The 16,411-nt window shown below is 47.7% G+C and overlaps 1 protein-coding gene across 1 annotated transcript; it reads left to right on the top strand.

Moving 5' to 3' along the window:
• Positions 1-11,753: 11,753 nt before the first annotated feature.
• LOC123408323 (RING-H2 finger protein ATL39-like) lies at positions 11,754-12,713 on the top strand. Its single transcript, XM_045101452.1, has one exon. The coding sequence runs from the start codon at positions 11,773-11,775 to the stop codon at positions 12,493-12,495; it is 723 nt and encodes a 240-aa protein (XP_044957387.1). The 5' UTR covers positions 11,754-11,772; the 3' UTR covers positions 12,496-12,713.
• Positions 12,714-16,411: the final 3,698 nt, after the last annotated feature.

Genomic DNA, 16,411 nt, shown 5'->3' with positions numbered 1-16,411 from the left:
GTACCACCGCCTGACGTCTGACGTTGACGACTGTATTCTGTGCAGGAGTGGACCAACTGGTATTCTCCCGTCTCGAACGGGAATCCAGCTGAGGAAGAGGAGGGCAGCCAGGAGGGAAGCGTGGAAAGCGCCGAGTACGTCTCCGACAATGGGGAGACGGAGGAGGAGACCAAAAAGGAGGAGGGGGAGGTTCGGGAGCAGAGCTCGCCACCTCCACCATCAGAGCCTCGAACTAAGCGCCGTCACGAACCCGCGACTCCGTCGGCTCCTCTAGCGGCCCCGAGTGCTCCGCCAGCTCCTCCCATGGCTCCGAGTGCTCGGAGCGTGAAGAGGACCAGTGACGTTGCTGCCGAGCCCACGGACCAACCATCCAAGGTGGCCAAACCGAGTGGGTCCAAGCCTCGAAAAGCTTTGCCTCGGATGAGCATCGCTGTTCCAGTTGCCTCACCGTAAGCGTCTTGTTCTCCTATCTTCTTTTAGTATTTGATTGAACTCATGCTTATCGGTCGAGTGGATTTTACTCGACAGAGCTGCTACCTCCGCCACCTCTGTGCCACGCCAGGATGATGATCCCATGGATACGGATAACGCTGCTACATCCCAGCAAGGTACGTTGTGACGACTCCGAGAGTTTGCATTATTGTTTCGCGAGTGTTGTCTTTAATCTTGCCCTTTTTCTGTAATCTCATGTTGTTCAGTCGGGCTTCCTTCGGAGGTGATTCATCTGGAGGAGGACGACCGGAAGGGGTCAGGGCCAGCTTTGGCGCCTGTCCTTGAGGCTGTTCCATCTGCTGCTGCTCCCACCATGGACGCGCCGCCGACCGAGACGATGTCGTCGACTGAGGCGGTGCCCCTCGCGGCGGAACCGACTGGAGCGGGACTTGGGATGCCCAAGGAGTCTCCTATCGTGACGGGTCCGTCGACCGTCCAGTATGACGCCCGACACCTCCCAGAAGACCAAGTGGGAGCCGCCAAGGAGGCCATCGTGCAGGTGGAGTTGATGGTGGGTGATGCCAAGGGAGTGTACGACTCCATTGCATCTTTGTACAAGAGAAGCTTGGAGCTCCGGGACGATATCCGAGTAAGTGCGCTAGTAAGTGTTTACTTTCCTCTTGTAACCCACTGGGGGTTTAAGCGATATACTCGGATATAGTAGGATTATTTTGCAGTGGGTTCACTCCGAGTGAACCCAGTGGGTGTAGTCCCCGAGACTTATGTCGAGTGCTTGCACCGGCAGTTGTCTTTATATACATTTTCCATGACTCGATCGGATCAGAGTTGATCTGCCCGAATGTTACCAGTGGGGGCACTCCGAGTGCACCCACTGGATGTAGTCCCCGAGAGTAGTTTTACTCAGGTCGGGTAATAGTACTCTCATAGGCTTGTCTGTTTGTCATGTAGCTCAATAGGGCGGACATGTTCGAGCTTCATGCCAGTGGGGTCACTCTTAGTGAACCCACTGGGCGTAGTCCCCGAGACCACTGTCGACTGCTTGCGTCGGCAGGGGTCTGAAGAACTTTGAGCTTTTATTGTTTTCCTTGTTGAATGTGTCTGATCTTCCCTTTGCGCTGATTTACAGAAGACTTGCGAAATGGGATCCGCGTACAATGCTCTGAAGGCTGAAAAGATTCAGCTTGCTGCGGAATTGGAGGCGGCTGTGAATGACTTAGCTGGTGTGAAGGGGGCTCTTGTTGACCGAGAGAAGTCTTTGGAGGAGTCCCGGGAGACCAACAAGGCATTGGTGGCCGAAATTGAGAAAATGGGCAAGCAAAGAACTGAAGTGATGGGTCAGATGAAGTTGATGAACAGTCGGTGCATTTCGCAGGAGAAGTACGTCAGCGACTGGGCAAGGAAGATGATTGCGCTGCTCGGTGGTAAGCTTTTTGCCGAGTGCTTCCTGACTTTGTAATTCATTCTGCGCTTACTTTCTTCTTGTCTTTTCTTTGTAGATTTTTGTATGGACCCTGAGGCTGAAGCAGCTGACATTGAGCTGTCGGTTATTCTGAACGTTCCACTCGGCGACGAAGCCAATCGGGACATGCTCCGAGCGCATATTCGCCTTGGCAGAGTGGGACCTTTCATCGGCCTCCTGAGAGAAGTCATCGGCCGGATCGACAAGGAGCTGTGGCCCGAAGACGATTCCCGGCGGGAAATAGAAGGGTTGATGACTCGACTGGAGGACGTCCATAACAGAGTGCAGGCGTGGAAGAAGTCTGCCGCTCGTTGTGGTGCGGACGTGGCGCTATCGCTGGTCCGAGTGCACTTCAAGGAAGCTTGCGAAGAAAAGCTGAAGGCGTTGCAGGTCGCCAACACCAAGAAGCTTCGATTCGAAGATTTCATGGAGACCTTCCTCGAGACAGCCACTCACATCGCAGACGGGATCGACCTTGACACCTTTGTGGAGCCTGCCAGTCCCAGTGCCAGTCCTGGTGACGCTTGAAAAACTTTACCTCGGTATGCCAAGTGATATCTGTATCAAACTTTGGCCACTGCTGTTGGCCGTCACATTCGTGGTTCGGTGTGGATAAGCTTGATCCACACCGGGCCGACTATCGTAGATCCAACTTTGAATTCAAATCGAATATTTTGCTGTTCTTTCGCCAAAAAAAATTTGACTCGTGGTTTTTGTTTGGCATTTCTTGGTGAAGCCAATGGCAAACATGCGGAGCATGTAATTGTTAGTTGTCTTCACATCCACATGAGCCTCAATGAGGGTCTACCAAATCTCCGACTACGCACTCGGAGCGAGCTTCTACTTAGGCGACTCTTCGTCGCGGCTAAGTCTCCGAGTGCGACTTTTAGTGCACACTCGGAGCGAGTTGTTAATCATGTAGTTGTCAGTTGTCTTCACATCCACATGAGCCTCAATGAGGGTCTGCTAAGCCTCCGAGTGGATCTCTAGGATACTCTCGAAGGAAGCTTTTTACTTAGGCGATTCTGGATCACAGCAAAGTCCCCAAGCGCAACTGTAAGCTCGCACTCGGAGTGAGTTGCTACTCATGTAGTTGTCAGTTGTCTTCACATCCACATGAGCCTCAATGAGGGTCTGCTAAGCCTCCGAGTGGATCTCTAGGATACTCTCGAAGGAAGCTTTTTTACTTAGGTGGTTCTGGATCGCAGCTAAGTCCCCGAGCACGACTGTAAGCTCGCACTCGGAGTGAGTTTGTACTTAGGCGACTCTTGGTCGCAGCTAAGTCCCCGAGTGCGACTTTTAGTGAACACTCGGAGAGGATTTATACTTAGGCGATTCTGGATCGCAGCTAAGTCCCCGAGTGCGGCTTTTAGTGCGCACTCGGAGAGAGTTTGTACTTAGGCGATTCTGGATCGCAGCTAAGTCCCCGAGTGCGAGTTTTAGTGCACACTCGGAGAGGATTTATACTTAGGCGATTCTGGATCGCAGCTAAGTCCCCGAGTGCGGCTTTTAGTGCGCACTCGGAGAGGATTTATACTTAGGCGATTCTGGATCGCAGCTAAGTCCCCGAGTGCGGCTTTTAGTGCGCACTCGGAGAGAGTTTGTATTTAGGCGATTCTGGATTGCAGCTAAGTCCCCGAGTGCGAGTTTTAGTGCACACTCGAAGATGATTTATACTTAGGCGATTCTGGATCGCAGCTAAGTCCCCGAGTGCGGCTTTTAGTGCGCACTCGGAGAGAGTTTGTACTTAGGCGATTCTGGATCGCAGCTAAGTCCCCGAGTGCGACTTTTAGTGCACACTCGGAGAGGATTTGTACTTAGGCGATTCTGGATCGCAGCTAAGTCCCCGAGTGTGGCTTTTAGTGCGCATTCGGAGAGAGTTTGAACTTAGGCGATTCTGGATCGCATCTAAGTCCCCGAGTGCGACTTTTAGTGCACACTCGGAGAGGATTTATACTTAGGTGATTCTGGATCGCAGCTAAGTCCCCGAGTGCGGCTTTTAGTGCGCACTCGGAGAGAGTTTGTACTTAGGCGACTCTGGGTCGCAGCTAAGCCCCCGAGTGCGACTTTTAGAGCGCACTCGGAGCGAATTTTTTATTTTTTAGACCGGAGTCTGCCAACGCGGAAGAATTTTGAACTTGCAAGAAATCAATCTGCTTTGTATTACTTCAACGATACTTATTCTTTACATTGCCTCCGTCGCCGGTCACGTGTAGAAGCGCTTCAGGAGATCTCCGTTCCATGCTCGCGGCTCGTCTGTTTCCCTGTCGAGGTTGTAGAGTCGATATGCTCCGTTGTTCAGCACCTTGGAGATGATGAAGGGTCCTTCCCAGGCGGGAGCCAACTTGTGAGGTCTCTGCTGATCCAGTCGGAGCACCAGGTCGCCTGCTTGGAATGTACGACTCCTGACGTTCCGCGCGTGAAAACGCCACAGGTCTTGTTGATAAATTGTTGAGCGAGTCAGTGCCATCTCACGCTCTTCTTCTAGAAGATCCACTCCGTATTTCCTGGCTTGCTCCGCTTCGGCTTCGGAGAAGAGTTCGACTCGTGGAGAGTTATGAAGCAAGTCACTCGGAAGGACTGCCTCTGCTCCATAAACGAGGAAGAACGGGGATCGCCCTGTAGATCTATTTGGAGTTGTGCGGAGGCCCCACAACACCGAAGGAAGCTCGGTGACCCATGCGTCGGCGGCATGTCCAACTTCTCGCAGGAGTCGAGGCTTCAACCCTTGAAGAATAAGTCCATTCGCCCGCTCTGCTTGCCCGTTTGTTTGGCGGTGCGCCACAGATGCAAAATCCACTCGGATACCTTGGGCAGTGCAAAAACCTTTGAATCTGTCCGAGTCAAAGTTTGTGCCATTGTCAGTGATTATGCTGTGCGGAACCCCGAATCTGGCGATGATGTCTCTGACAAACTTGATGGCCGTAAGGGCGTCGAGCTTTTTGATGGGCTTGGCTTCAATCCACTTGGTGAACTTGTCGACTGCTACCAACAGATGAGTGAATCCCCCTTGGCCTGTTTGGAATGGTCCGACTGTATCTAATCCCCACACTGCGAACGGCCAAACAAGAGGGATTGTCTTCAGCGCAGATGTTGGCTTGTGGGACTTGTTTGAATAGAACTGACAGCCTTCGCATCGGTCAACCATATCTTTCGCCATTTCATTCGCCTGCAACCAGAAGAAACCAGCTCTGAATGCTTTGGCGACGATTGCTCTGGAGGAGGCATGATGGCTGCAGGTTCCCGAGTGAATTTCTTCCAGGATTAACTGTCCCTCCTCAGGGGAGATGCATCGCTGAAGGACGCCTGAAACACTTTCTTTGTACAACTGGCCATCAATGACGGTGAAGGACTTCGACCTGCTGACGATCTGCCTCGCTTGGACTTCGTCTTCTGGTAATTCTTTCCTTAGGATGTACGCAATTAACGGCACGGTCCAATCGAGGATGAGAGCAAGAATCTCCATGCTCAAATCAACCACCGCAGGGACCTCGACTTCAGTCGGATCTGTTGAGCTCTTCGGTTGTACCGGTTCCTCTGTGAAAGGATCCTCTTTTACTGAGGGGAGATGCAGGTGCTCGAGGCAGACATCACTCGGGACTGGTCTCCGAGTGGATCCAAGTTTAGCCAATTCATCAGCTGCTTGGTTTTTCAGTCGTGGAACGTGGTGAAGTTCCAGACCTTCAAACTTCTTCTCGAGTCATGGTGGGGTTCCTTACGTCCCACTCCTTCATCACTTGATTAACCACCAAATCCGAATCGCCTTAGACCATCAGGCGACGGACGCCGAGTGTAATGGCCATACGCATTCCGTAAAGGAGAGCTTCGTACTCTGCCTCGTTGCTGGAATAATCAAAATGTATCTGCAACACATACTTGAGTTTATCACCTTTTGGTGATATGATCACTACGCCAGCGCCGGAGCCATTCAACATCTTGGACCCATCGAAGAACATTGTCCAATGATCCGAGTAGATGTGAGTCAGTTGCTGTTGTTCTACCCATTCTGCTATGAAGTCAGCCAGAGCTTGAGACTTTATAGCCTTCTTGGCTTCGAACTTGATGTCGGAGTATAACATCTCCATTGCCCACTTCGCCACTCGGCCTGATGCGTCCCGATTGTGGAGGATTTCCGACAACGGAGCATCAGAAACGACAGACACCGAGTGGTCTTGGAAATAAAGAGCCACCTTCTTCGCAGTCATGTAGATCCCGTAAATAAGCTTTTCATAATGGAGATACCTCTGCTTGGAAGGAGTCAGGACTTCGGAGACATAATATACTGGCCGCTGAACCTTGTACGCTTTGCCTTCTTCTTCGCGTTCGACTGTGAGAACAGTGCCGACGACTTGATTTGTAGCCGCGATGTACAGAAGAAGGGGTTCTTTACTGAGCGGGGCAGTAAGAACCGGCTGGGTGGAAAGCAGGGCTTTGAGGTCATCGAATGCAATTTGGGCTTCGTCTGTCCACTCGAAAGTATCTAATTTCTTCATGAGTCGGTACAGAGGTAGCGCCTTCTCGCTGAGTCGACTGATAAACCTGCAAAAAGCCGCTAGGCAACCTGTGAGCCTTTGGACATCATGTATTCTGACCGGCCGCTCCATTCGGATGATGGTCCCGCTCTTTCCGGGGTTGACATCGATCCCTCGTTCGGAAACGAAGAAACCGAGTAACTTTCCGCTGGGAACACCGAATGAAGACTTGGCAGGGTTGAGCTTGATATCGTACCTACGAAGGTTGGCGAATGTTTCTGCCAAGTCAGTCAGCAGGTCGGAACCTTTGCGTGACTTGACTACGATATCATCCATATACGCCTCCACATTTCGACCGATCTGGTCAAGGAGGCTTTTTTGGATCATGCGCATAAAAGTTGCTCGTGCATTCTTCAAACCTAATGGCATGGTGATGTAGCAGAAGCACCCGAATGGGGTGATGAAGGCTGTTTTTAATTCATCGGGACCATACAGACGGATCTGATGATAGCCCGAGTAGGCATCAAGGAATGACAAACGCTCGCAACCCGCAGTCGAATCAACAATTTGATCAATGCGGGGGAGCGGGAAATGGTCTTTCGGGCAAACCTTATTGATATGCTTGAAGTCGATGCACATTCGGAGAGACTTGTCCTTCTTGGGCACCATGAAAACATTGGCGAGCTACTCGGAGTGGTGTACCTCGTGAATGAAGTTGGCTGCCAAAAGTTTAGCCACCTCCTCTCCGATTGCCTTCCTCTTGTGCGTGGCGGACCGACAAAGGCGTTCTCGGATGGGCCGGCCAGCAGGATCCACATGCAGTCGGTGCTCAGCCAACTCCCTCGGTACACCTGGCATGTCAGCGGGCTTCCATGCGAAAATGTCCGAGTTCTCACGGAGAAATTGGATGAGCTGGGCTTCCTATTTTGGATCAAGGGTGGTGGAGATGTTCGTCGGGGCAGCAATGTCGTCCGTCGGGTGGATGCTGACCTTCTTCGTGTCTCCCGCCGACTGGAATGCGAACTCCGAAGCTGGCTTCTTCGAACGCATCAAGTCAGCGGGGTCGGCTGTCTTCTTGTACTCGTCTAGCTCGACGATAGCCATCTGCTGATCGGCGATCCTCGACCCCTGCTGCAGACACTCCTTGGCCCGCTGCCGATTGCCTGTGACAATGATCACACCTTTGGGACCCGGCATCTTCAGCTTCGGATACACGTAACATGGACGGGCCATGAAACGCGCATACGCCGGACGGCCCAGAACCGCATGGTATGCACTCTGGAAGTCCACCACCTCGAATGTCAGCTTTTCCTTGCGGAAGTTCTTGTCGGAGCCGAAAACGACGTCCAACGCGATCTGGCCGAGTGACTTGGCCTTTCGTCCAGGAACGACTCCGTGGAACTGCATGCTGCTCTCGCTAAGTTTGGACATCGGAATGCCCATCCCCTTGAGAGTGTCGGCGTACATGATGTTCATGCCGCTGCCGCCGTCCATGAGGACTTTGCGCAGTCGGACTCCTTCCACCACCGGGTCGACGACCAGAGCCTGCCTCCCTGGGGTGGGCACGTGTGCTGGATGATCTGACTAATCAAAGGTGATCGCAGTCTGAGTTCATTTGAGGAACGTGGGGTCGGTTGGGGTGGCCATGTTCACCTCCCTGTTCACCAGCTTCAGTCGACTCTTGCTTTCCACATCAGCAAAAATCATCAATGTTGCATGGACTTGGGGGAACGGATCCTCCTTGTCCTCATCATCTTGCTCGTTGTCCTTTTCACTCGGCTGCCCTTCGCCGAACCCTTGGATCAATGAAATCTCTTGAAGAGAAACTTGAGTTGGAAGTTTCTATTCCTAGAAATCTTCATGGTGAGTGGGAACCTACTATCAAAATCAAGATCAAAAATTATGAATGCAATGCTTTATGTGATTTGGGTGCTAGTGTTTCCGTGATTCCAAAGTCTTTATGTGATGTTCTAGGCTTTAATGAGTTTGAGGAGTGCTCTCTTAATTTGCATCTTGCGGATTCTACTGTCAAGAAACCCATGGAAAGTATCAATGATGTTCTTATTATTGCAAATAGGAACTCTGTACCCGTGGATTTCATTGTGCTTGATATTTATTGCAATCCTACATGTCCTATCATTCTTGGTAGACCTTTCCTAAGGACTATCGGTGCTTTCATCGATATGAAGGAAGGGAATATTAGATTTAAATTTCCATTAAAGAAGGACATGGAACATTTTCCTAGAAAGAAAATAAGATTGCCTTATGAATCCATGATGAGGGCTACTTATGGTTTGAGTACCAAAGACGAAGATACGTGATTCTATCACCTTATGCCTAGCTAAGGGCGTTAAACAATAGCGCTCGTTGGGAGGAAACCCAATGAATTTATCTTTGCTTTTTTCTTTCTGTTTTGTTGCGTCCACACCATCATAATTCTGTTATGATTGTGTATTTTGTGTTTCTTTTTGTGTTTGAGCCAAGTAAAACCTTTATGACTAGTTGGGGGTCGAGATGTAGGAGGCCGGACGTGCGGACATTACCTGTTTTGCCCACACGTGGGCGTGCGGGCTGTTTCTCTTACATACCACACAGGACGTGCGGCAAGACCCCCTTAACACCCACACGTGTGGGCAATATCGGGACCCTTTTTAAATGGTATTTTGTAAACTAACCCTTTTTCCAGCCAAACAAATAACAGGAAAAAAAACTAGAAAAAATTATCTGCGACGCGATCGAGCGGTTGGCCGGAAGTTGTTTCGCAGCACGCTGGCCTGTGCGTGAGCGCGAGCTTGCTAGGGCGCATTTGATTGCCTGCATGAGCCCAACCAGGCCCACGCCGGAAGAAAATTGGCTATTTGGTTGGCTGCATACACTGTTGGGCCTGCATGGCACGATGTTTAAAGCACTCCTGGGCCTGGCTCCCTAGGAATGCTCGAACCGACAGTTTCTCCAGAGCCAGACACGAGCACTGCACGTGGGCGGTGGCGGCTGCAACCGCGCGGCCACACTCGAGAAGCCGCCTTGTTTCCCAAAGCGTCGGCAGTTATTAGCCTCACCGCTCCCTCTCCCCACTCTCCCCCACTCTCCCAACTCTCACCGGTAGCGGCGGATCAGAGGAGAGCAAGAAGACCACCGGACTCCATCACCGGCGAGCGGATCATCACCTGGTCCAAGTCAATGGTGGTAAGCACTTTTCTGTTCGTCATGCACTACTTCTTCACGTTCGATCCGGCGGTATGTTCGATCCATAGTGGAGAGGGGAATGGGGAATAGAGGTACATAAGCATGGCACTTCATACTAGTTCATACTAGTTCATACTAGTTCATACTAGTTCATACGAATTCATGCTAGTTATGTAGACACTAGCTAACCGCGTCGTTGAGGTGTACAGAGCGACGGGTGGAGTGGTTGGCCTTCATTTTCTTGTCGGTTGCCGTGCGGGGCGGAGTCGAGGTCGATCTACCAGCTATGACGACATGCCTCCGGCGCCCTCACTGGCATCTGCACCAGTTCTTCCTCCTCCTTATGCTCCCCACCGATGACCATCGGCGGCACGATTGTCGTCTCCCAGTAGACCGCGGCACGGCGGTCATTAGGAGACCAATAGTTCTTGTACTTGGACCACCTCTTCCTCTGTTTAGCGTCGTCGGAGACAGTCTGATTCATGGCCCAGCGAATGACGTCGACTGCCATCGCGCCCTTCGTTGGGTTAGGAATCCGCGTCTTCAACTCTTGTGCAGTGGCCTCATGAGCACTGCATCAGATTCCTTTTGCATGTTAGGCATTGACCGAAGTTCGAGCACACCTCCATGGTGTTCTCAAACTTGGTGCGGTCACCAGTCGACCACCTGAGGAATAACACCCTCCACCCAATACCCCAAGGGAAGGGGTTGGCGTTGGAGCTGGAGCTGGAGCTCATGGCGATGGAGAGGAGGAAGGTTGATAGTGAGAGAAGAGAGGGGGTGGGTAAGTAGTGGTGGTCAGGTTGAGTAAATATAGGGGCGATGGAGAGGAGGAAGAGTTACAGTCATGCCGTTTTAACTACATACTTTTCAATGAGCCATGAACTCTGTTTGTGCCTGACTCCATGAATTGTATGCACATTGAGGGGTGCAATGAGATAGGCGCAGAGGCGCTCCCCGATGTTAACAAGAAGGGCAAGGAGACGGTTCATCCAATGCCCGAGGTGGTGGTTCCGCCCACCGCCAAGGAAAAACCGAAGACGCCAACGGTTGGCGACGATGAGCACATGGAGGATCCCCCCAGCAGCAAGCGCCGCAACTACGGCCACTACCATGAGGAGGGTGGCCAACTCACTTCTGCAAGGTCATCCTTGCACTGAAGCTTGAGTGCATCCCTATGCCACTGGACTTCACCGAGCACTTCGCCGCGGTGCCGACGGAGTTCAAACTGAAGAACAACACCGGCTGGTTGTGGAGGGTGACGATCAAGCTGATGAACGGCAGGCTATCCGTGGATCAGGGTTGGGCCACCTTCGCCGTCGTTCATTAGATCAATATCGGCTACATAGTGACGTTCAAGCTCCTGACTCCCGACGCCCTCAAGGTCATCATCTTCGGCAGCGATGGCATTGAGGTGGTCAACAAGTGCGGCAAGCACGACGAAGCCTTCACCACGAGTGACTAGAGCCGGGGCACCTCCTTCCTAAGTACTATCGAGTCTGCTTGAACTATGATTTATGCGTTGAACTGTTTGAACTATCGTTGTGAACTATGATGTTAAGTAATTGAAGCTCTGTTTATGATGCGTGGTACATGGTTGTGCCGAAGTGTGCTGGTAACGTCACCAACTAGCCAAAGAGGTTACCACACACGAGGCGTTGCATACAACCAAACATCATGTCTTGTGTTTGTCCATTAACATGCACGCAACCAAACACCAGGCAGTGTGGTTCAGCCCATGCAGCCAAAAGGGCATGTAGGCAACCAAACAACTTGCAGATGATGTATTTGAGGCTATTTTTGTTCAACCAGGCTGAATTAACAAGGCTATGCAATGGAGCTATTGTAGACTAAAGGAACCAAACACTCCCCTAGTGACGCTTAACGCGCTTAAGGCGCTGGGACCTTTAGTTTCGTGAAGACCAAGATTTGCATTATTTGAATGCAGACATTCAAACAGATCAAAACTGCATTCAGGAGGATTGGTCGAGGTAAAAGCAGGTTACCAAACGCGTTCCAACCTATTCTTGTCAAACGCGTTCGGCCCGGCGGTCTACTCCGCATCTCAAGAACCCCGTCCGTCCCCTCCGCGCTTCGCTCGCTCCACACTCCCGACACCATGCAACCAACCATCCCCTTAAAAAGCTCTGTCCTCGGTCCTCCGCGCGTGCACGCACCGCCCATTTGCCTCAGGCGCCGGACATGTCGTCGCGATCACCGTCGTCCTCGTCTCGGGCCGTACCCCCCGGCCGCGCCATGGCCATCGACGCACGCGAGGAGGCCACTGCCGGCGGTTGCCTCCCCGCGGACCAGTCCTGCTTTGCGCTCTCCGCGGGCTCACCCTATCCCTCGCGTCGTGCCGCTGCCGCCGCGCGAGCCTGCTGCTCGACCACCTCCTACATCGTCGTTCTGAGCATCAGCTTCGGCTCCCTCCTCGCCATACTGCTCATCTTGTGCGTGATCCGGTGGTACCTCGTTCACCGCTCGGCGCGCCAGCAGGAGGAGGAGGCCATGGCTGCGGCCACCGATGGGGCCCCGGGAACGGCGAAGAAGCAGTCGGCGGGGCTGGACGCGGACGCCATCGCAGCGCTGCCCGAGTTTGTGTACCGGAAGGACGGCAGCGTCGACGAGGACGAGGAGGAGGACGCAGAATGCGCGGTGTGCTTGGCCGTGATGGTCGACGGGGAGGCGTCGCGGCGGCTACCTAGATGCATGCACGTGTTCCACCGGAGCTGCGTTGACGTCTGGTTGAGGGAGCACTCGACATGCCCGGTCTGCCGAGCTGAGGTGGTCATCAGGCCGGCCGGAGGAGAGTGCGCCGGGAAGGAACATGTGGGCAGCACGTCACGGGCTCTCACGTCACCGCCGCCGCCGCCGCGGGAGCAGGTACTGGACGATGGGGACAGGGACCTGGAGGCGCAGTAGGACGTATTACTTCAGTAGGAAGTATTGTCGTTGTTCTTTATTTCCTTATGAGCACTAGGCTCAAAAGAACTAGGCTCTAGCATATAGGTAGGGATTTGTGGTCGCGAGTAGTATTTGGGGGTGTTTATCGCGAGTAGTATTCAGGAGTAGCTTTTGTTCTTTTTGCGGGAATAACTGCTGTAGCATTGTGTACGAGAATAAAACTAGAATGGCAATGCCAGAATGGACATTTGGAATTCTCACTCAGATGTCACGTTTTGTTTTGTAGAACATCTGGACATGTGTGCTTTATTTTTTAAATAACGGCAACTTTATTTTATAAAAGACGATGTTTTAGAAAGAGTGTGCATTCACTATCTCTTTTACATTTAAAAACCAATTAATAAAGATATTCTTATTGTAAAACAAATTTGTTCGCATATAACATATGGCTTTAAAAATATTTATATATAAAACACTATTCTGATCATGGGATTAAAATAATATTATGATTACTACTGAACCTGTTGCAACAGTAGTAGTTAAGCTGCACCTAAGGATGCATTGAACTTCCATAAATATTTTCCAAATGTTGCTTGCGATATGCTGTTGCAAAAATAATGGACACGAGGATCACAATCTAAGTAGAATTTTTGGTAAAATCTACATGGTTTCAGAGCAGTTTTGCAAACCTTTTTTCTTCATACGAAAAATGTGAACCGTATTTTCGAGCCCATTTCCAAATCATTTATCGGAATGAGGAAAATGATATGGCGTTGGAAAGCTGCTCCTAATCAACTCGTTTCACATATAGAAAGTTTTCACAAATTCCCTACGGTTAAATAGTAATTTGAAAAATGACGGAATTTAAGAAACCGAACAGTCCCGTTCCTATTTTTGGCTTAATTTCAAATGATTGATGCAAATGATATGGCGTTAGAAAGCTTATGAAAATTCACTTTTTTCATATAGAAGGTGTCTTCCTATTTTAAGAAGTATAAAAGTAATTTAGAAAATGGTCGAAGTTCTAACAAGATAGTATTTTCGCGTTAATTTCTCAATGGTTTTTTGGAATGAGGCAAACGGTGTGGAGTTGGAAATCTTGAAGAGATGCGAGAAAATTATGTATAGAATTTTCTACCAATGCTTTACGGATTTATGTCAATTTTGAAAATAGCTGAAACCAATTGTTGTTCGTACTATTCGCAAAATTTGTTGATACTGGGAAATAAAACACCGTTGGAAAGCTATCGAAAATGTGAAAGTTTTTCATACAGAAAGTTTTCTCTAATTCCTTACCGTTTTTATGTAATGCTGAAAACGGCAAGATCATGCATTTTGTCTTCATTCCAAAAGAGAGTCTTTGAACACGCACTGCGTGAAGAAGTTGAACTTCTTGGACATGTGTGTTTGAACTTCATTCTTTTTTTACGTGCTTATTTTGTCAAGTAACTCCCAACCACCCATCGAAATTGAGAATATGATATACAGATGAAATGTTGTTGAAAATGCGCAATTTTCCCGTGTTGATCATTTTTTTCATATTCGCGATGGTTTAATAGATTTTTTTGAATACATAAAAAAACTTATGTTTAACGGTATACACAAAACTACTAAACCGTTTGTCGGAAAAGCATATAATATATCGTTGGAAAGCTGATGAATAGGAGCAACCTTTTCATGTATAGAGTTGTTACGAATTCGTTGGCGTTTGCTAGAAGTTTTAAAATGGCAAAAACAATGTTGGTTTTGCCTTTTTTTTAAGATGTAAATGAATGATGGACGCCTCGCACTAGAAATTTTAAACTTTGTCGGTAGGAGTACATGAACTTCTTGCAACAAACCTTTTGGTCTTTTAGTTTTCTATTCTTTTATTCTAATCTGAAATGCATTTCATGTAGTAGTTGAATTGCTTGTTGTTTTCATTTCGAACTTATGTCACATATTTTTGTTCATAATCACTCACCCATTCGCTGGAGTTACGCAAATGATATACCCTCGGGAACATGTTTAAAAAACACAACTTTTTTAATATGGTTAAATGTTTTTTTCGAACAACATATACCAATTTGTTTTAACCGTTTATTTTGGCATAGAGCATACGATATACCCTTGGAAAGATGTTGAATAGAAGGAACGTTTTTCATGTAATGCATTTATTTCTATTTTTGTAATGCATTGACAAAATTGTTCTAAAACACAAAAAAACATATTTTGTGTGTTTTTGAACACGTAAATATAAGGTGACCCTCTATCACAAGAAGTTTTGAACTTTCCCGTGTCGAGCACCCAAACTTCTAGCAACAAACTTTTTATACTTTCCCCTTTTATTCTATTTTCTCATATAAAAGCACAAACCATACAATACGTGAACTTCTGGTTGTTTTCCCTTTAAACTGATCTCCAATTATTTTGCCCCTAACTCATAAAACACTCATCGAATTTGAGCAAATGATACCACTAGAAAGCTATTGGAAAGCAGTTTTACAAAATCATGATGGGTTAAGAGTATCTTATAAACATGCTAATTGTTTTAACTAATATATACAAAACATTCAAATTATATTATGGGAATAAATTGTATGATATGTCGTTGGAAAGCTCATATTTATGAAGCACTTATTTTCATGTAGACAATTTTTTTCAAATTCGTTGCCATTTATGAGTAGCTTTTAAAATGCCAAAAATGGCATCCGTTTTTTAACTTGTAAAATATAGGTTTTATAAACTTAGAAATTCTCTGTTATTTTAGTTTGAACTAATTTCTTTTATTTTTAGAAGAGGAAAAAATCGGTTGTTGTAAGTAAGCATCACACAACTTTTTAAAAATAGAATTAAATACTTGGTTTCTACAAACGAGAAGAATCTAAAAAAAATTTATACACCGAGTTGCTTCATTATTTTAATTTGAACTTCTTGATTTTATTATTTAGTAATGAGAAAAATGTGAGTTTTCTATAAACATTGGACCGCACAAATGATACACCTTTGAAAAGCTACTCAAATTATACAACCTTATCTTGTCAAAAAGTTGAAATTATTTGTTCTATTTTTTTGAACTTCTTGGTTTTATTATTTTAATAATGAGAAAAAATCTGAATTATTTTATAAACATCAAACCTCACCATTTTTTAAATTTAAACTTCCTAGTTTTATTGGTAAGCAATAAGGAAAATCTTTTTCTATAAACATTGAACCACGCTGTTATTTTAATTTGAACTTCTAGTTTTTTTAGAAATGAGAAAATTCCCTTTTATTATAAAAAAGTTAACTGCTCTCTAATTTTAATTTGACCTTAATGGGTTTCTTTTTAAAAAAACTAACTTCTCTATTATTTTAATTTGGATTTCTAGGTTTTATATTTTCGCAACGAATATATCCCATGGTTTTCATTTTTGCTCTTTTTCTAACTCTTGAATGTATTTTGCTTCCGTGCAAATGTAGTGCAATTTGACTTCCTGTATTTTTACTATGTAAACTTTTAGTGTTTCTAATGAAATTTTGCTTGTTACATTTTCTTCCTTCATTTATCACATAACTTACACATATAGATCTTTTTTACAATACTTTATAAACAACACCACAATGTTTTATTTTACCCAAATGATAATGCCAACACGTGTAGCATATTTGCACTTCGTCCATACACATTGCTATCCGTCGATTCTGTTTTGCACGAATCTTGACAATGTGTGATGAAAAATCGATGCCACATGTGCGTCATGTTTGCGGGGGCGTTGGAGAGTACGCCCGTACGACCTATTGCACAACCGCAACATGTAGTTGCCACCTCCGGTGTACGGTGGAACTGTCCTCGTGCCCGCATGCCCCCACGATCACCAAATCAACAGTTTTCACGGCACATCGACTTATTTTCACTCACCTCCCATCTCCTCTTCCCATACCCCCACCCCTTTCGCATTAGAGAAGCAGAGTG

The sequence above is a fragment of the Hordeum vulgare genome, chromosome 1H (genome assembly GCF_904849725.1).
Source record: "Hordeum vulgare subsp. vulgare chromosome 1H, MorexV3_pseudomolecules_assembly, whole genome shotgun sequence".
Classification (NCBI taxonomy): domain Eukaryota; kingdom Viridiplantae; phylum Streptophyta; class Magnoliopsida; order Poales; family Poaceae; genus Hordeum; species Hordeum vulgare.
This window is presented reverse-complemented; position numbering and strand designations above follow the sequence as displayed.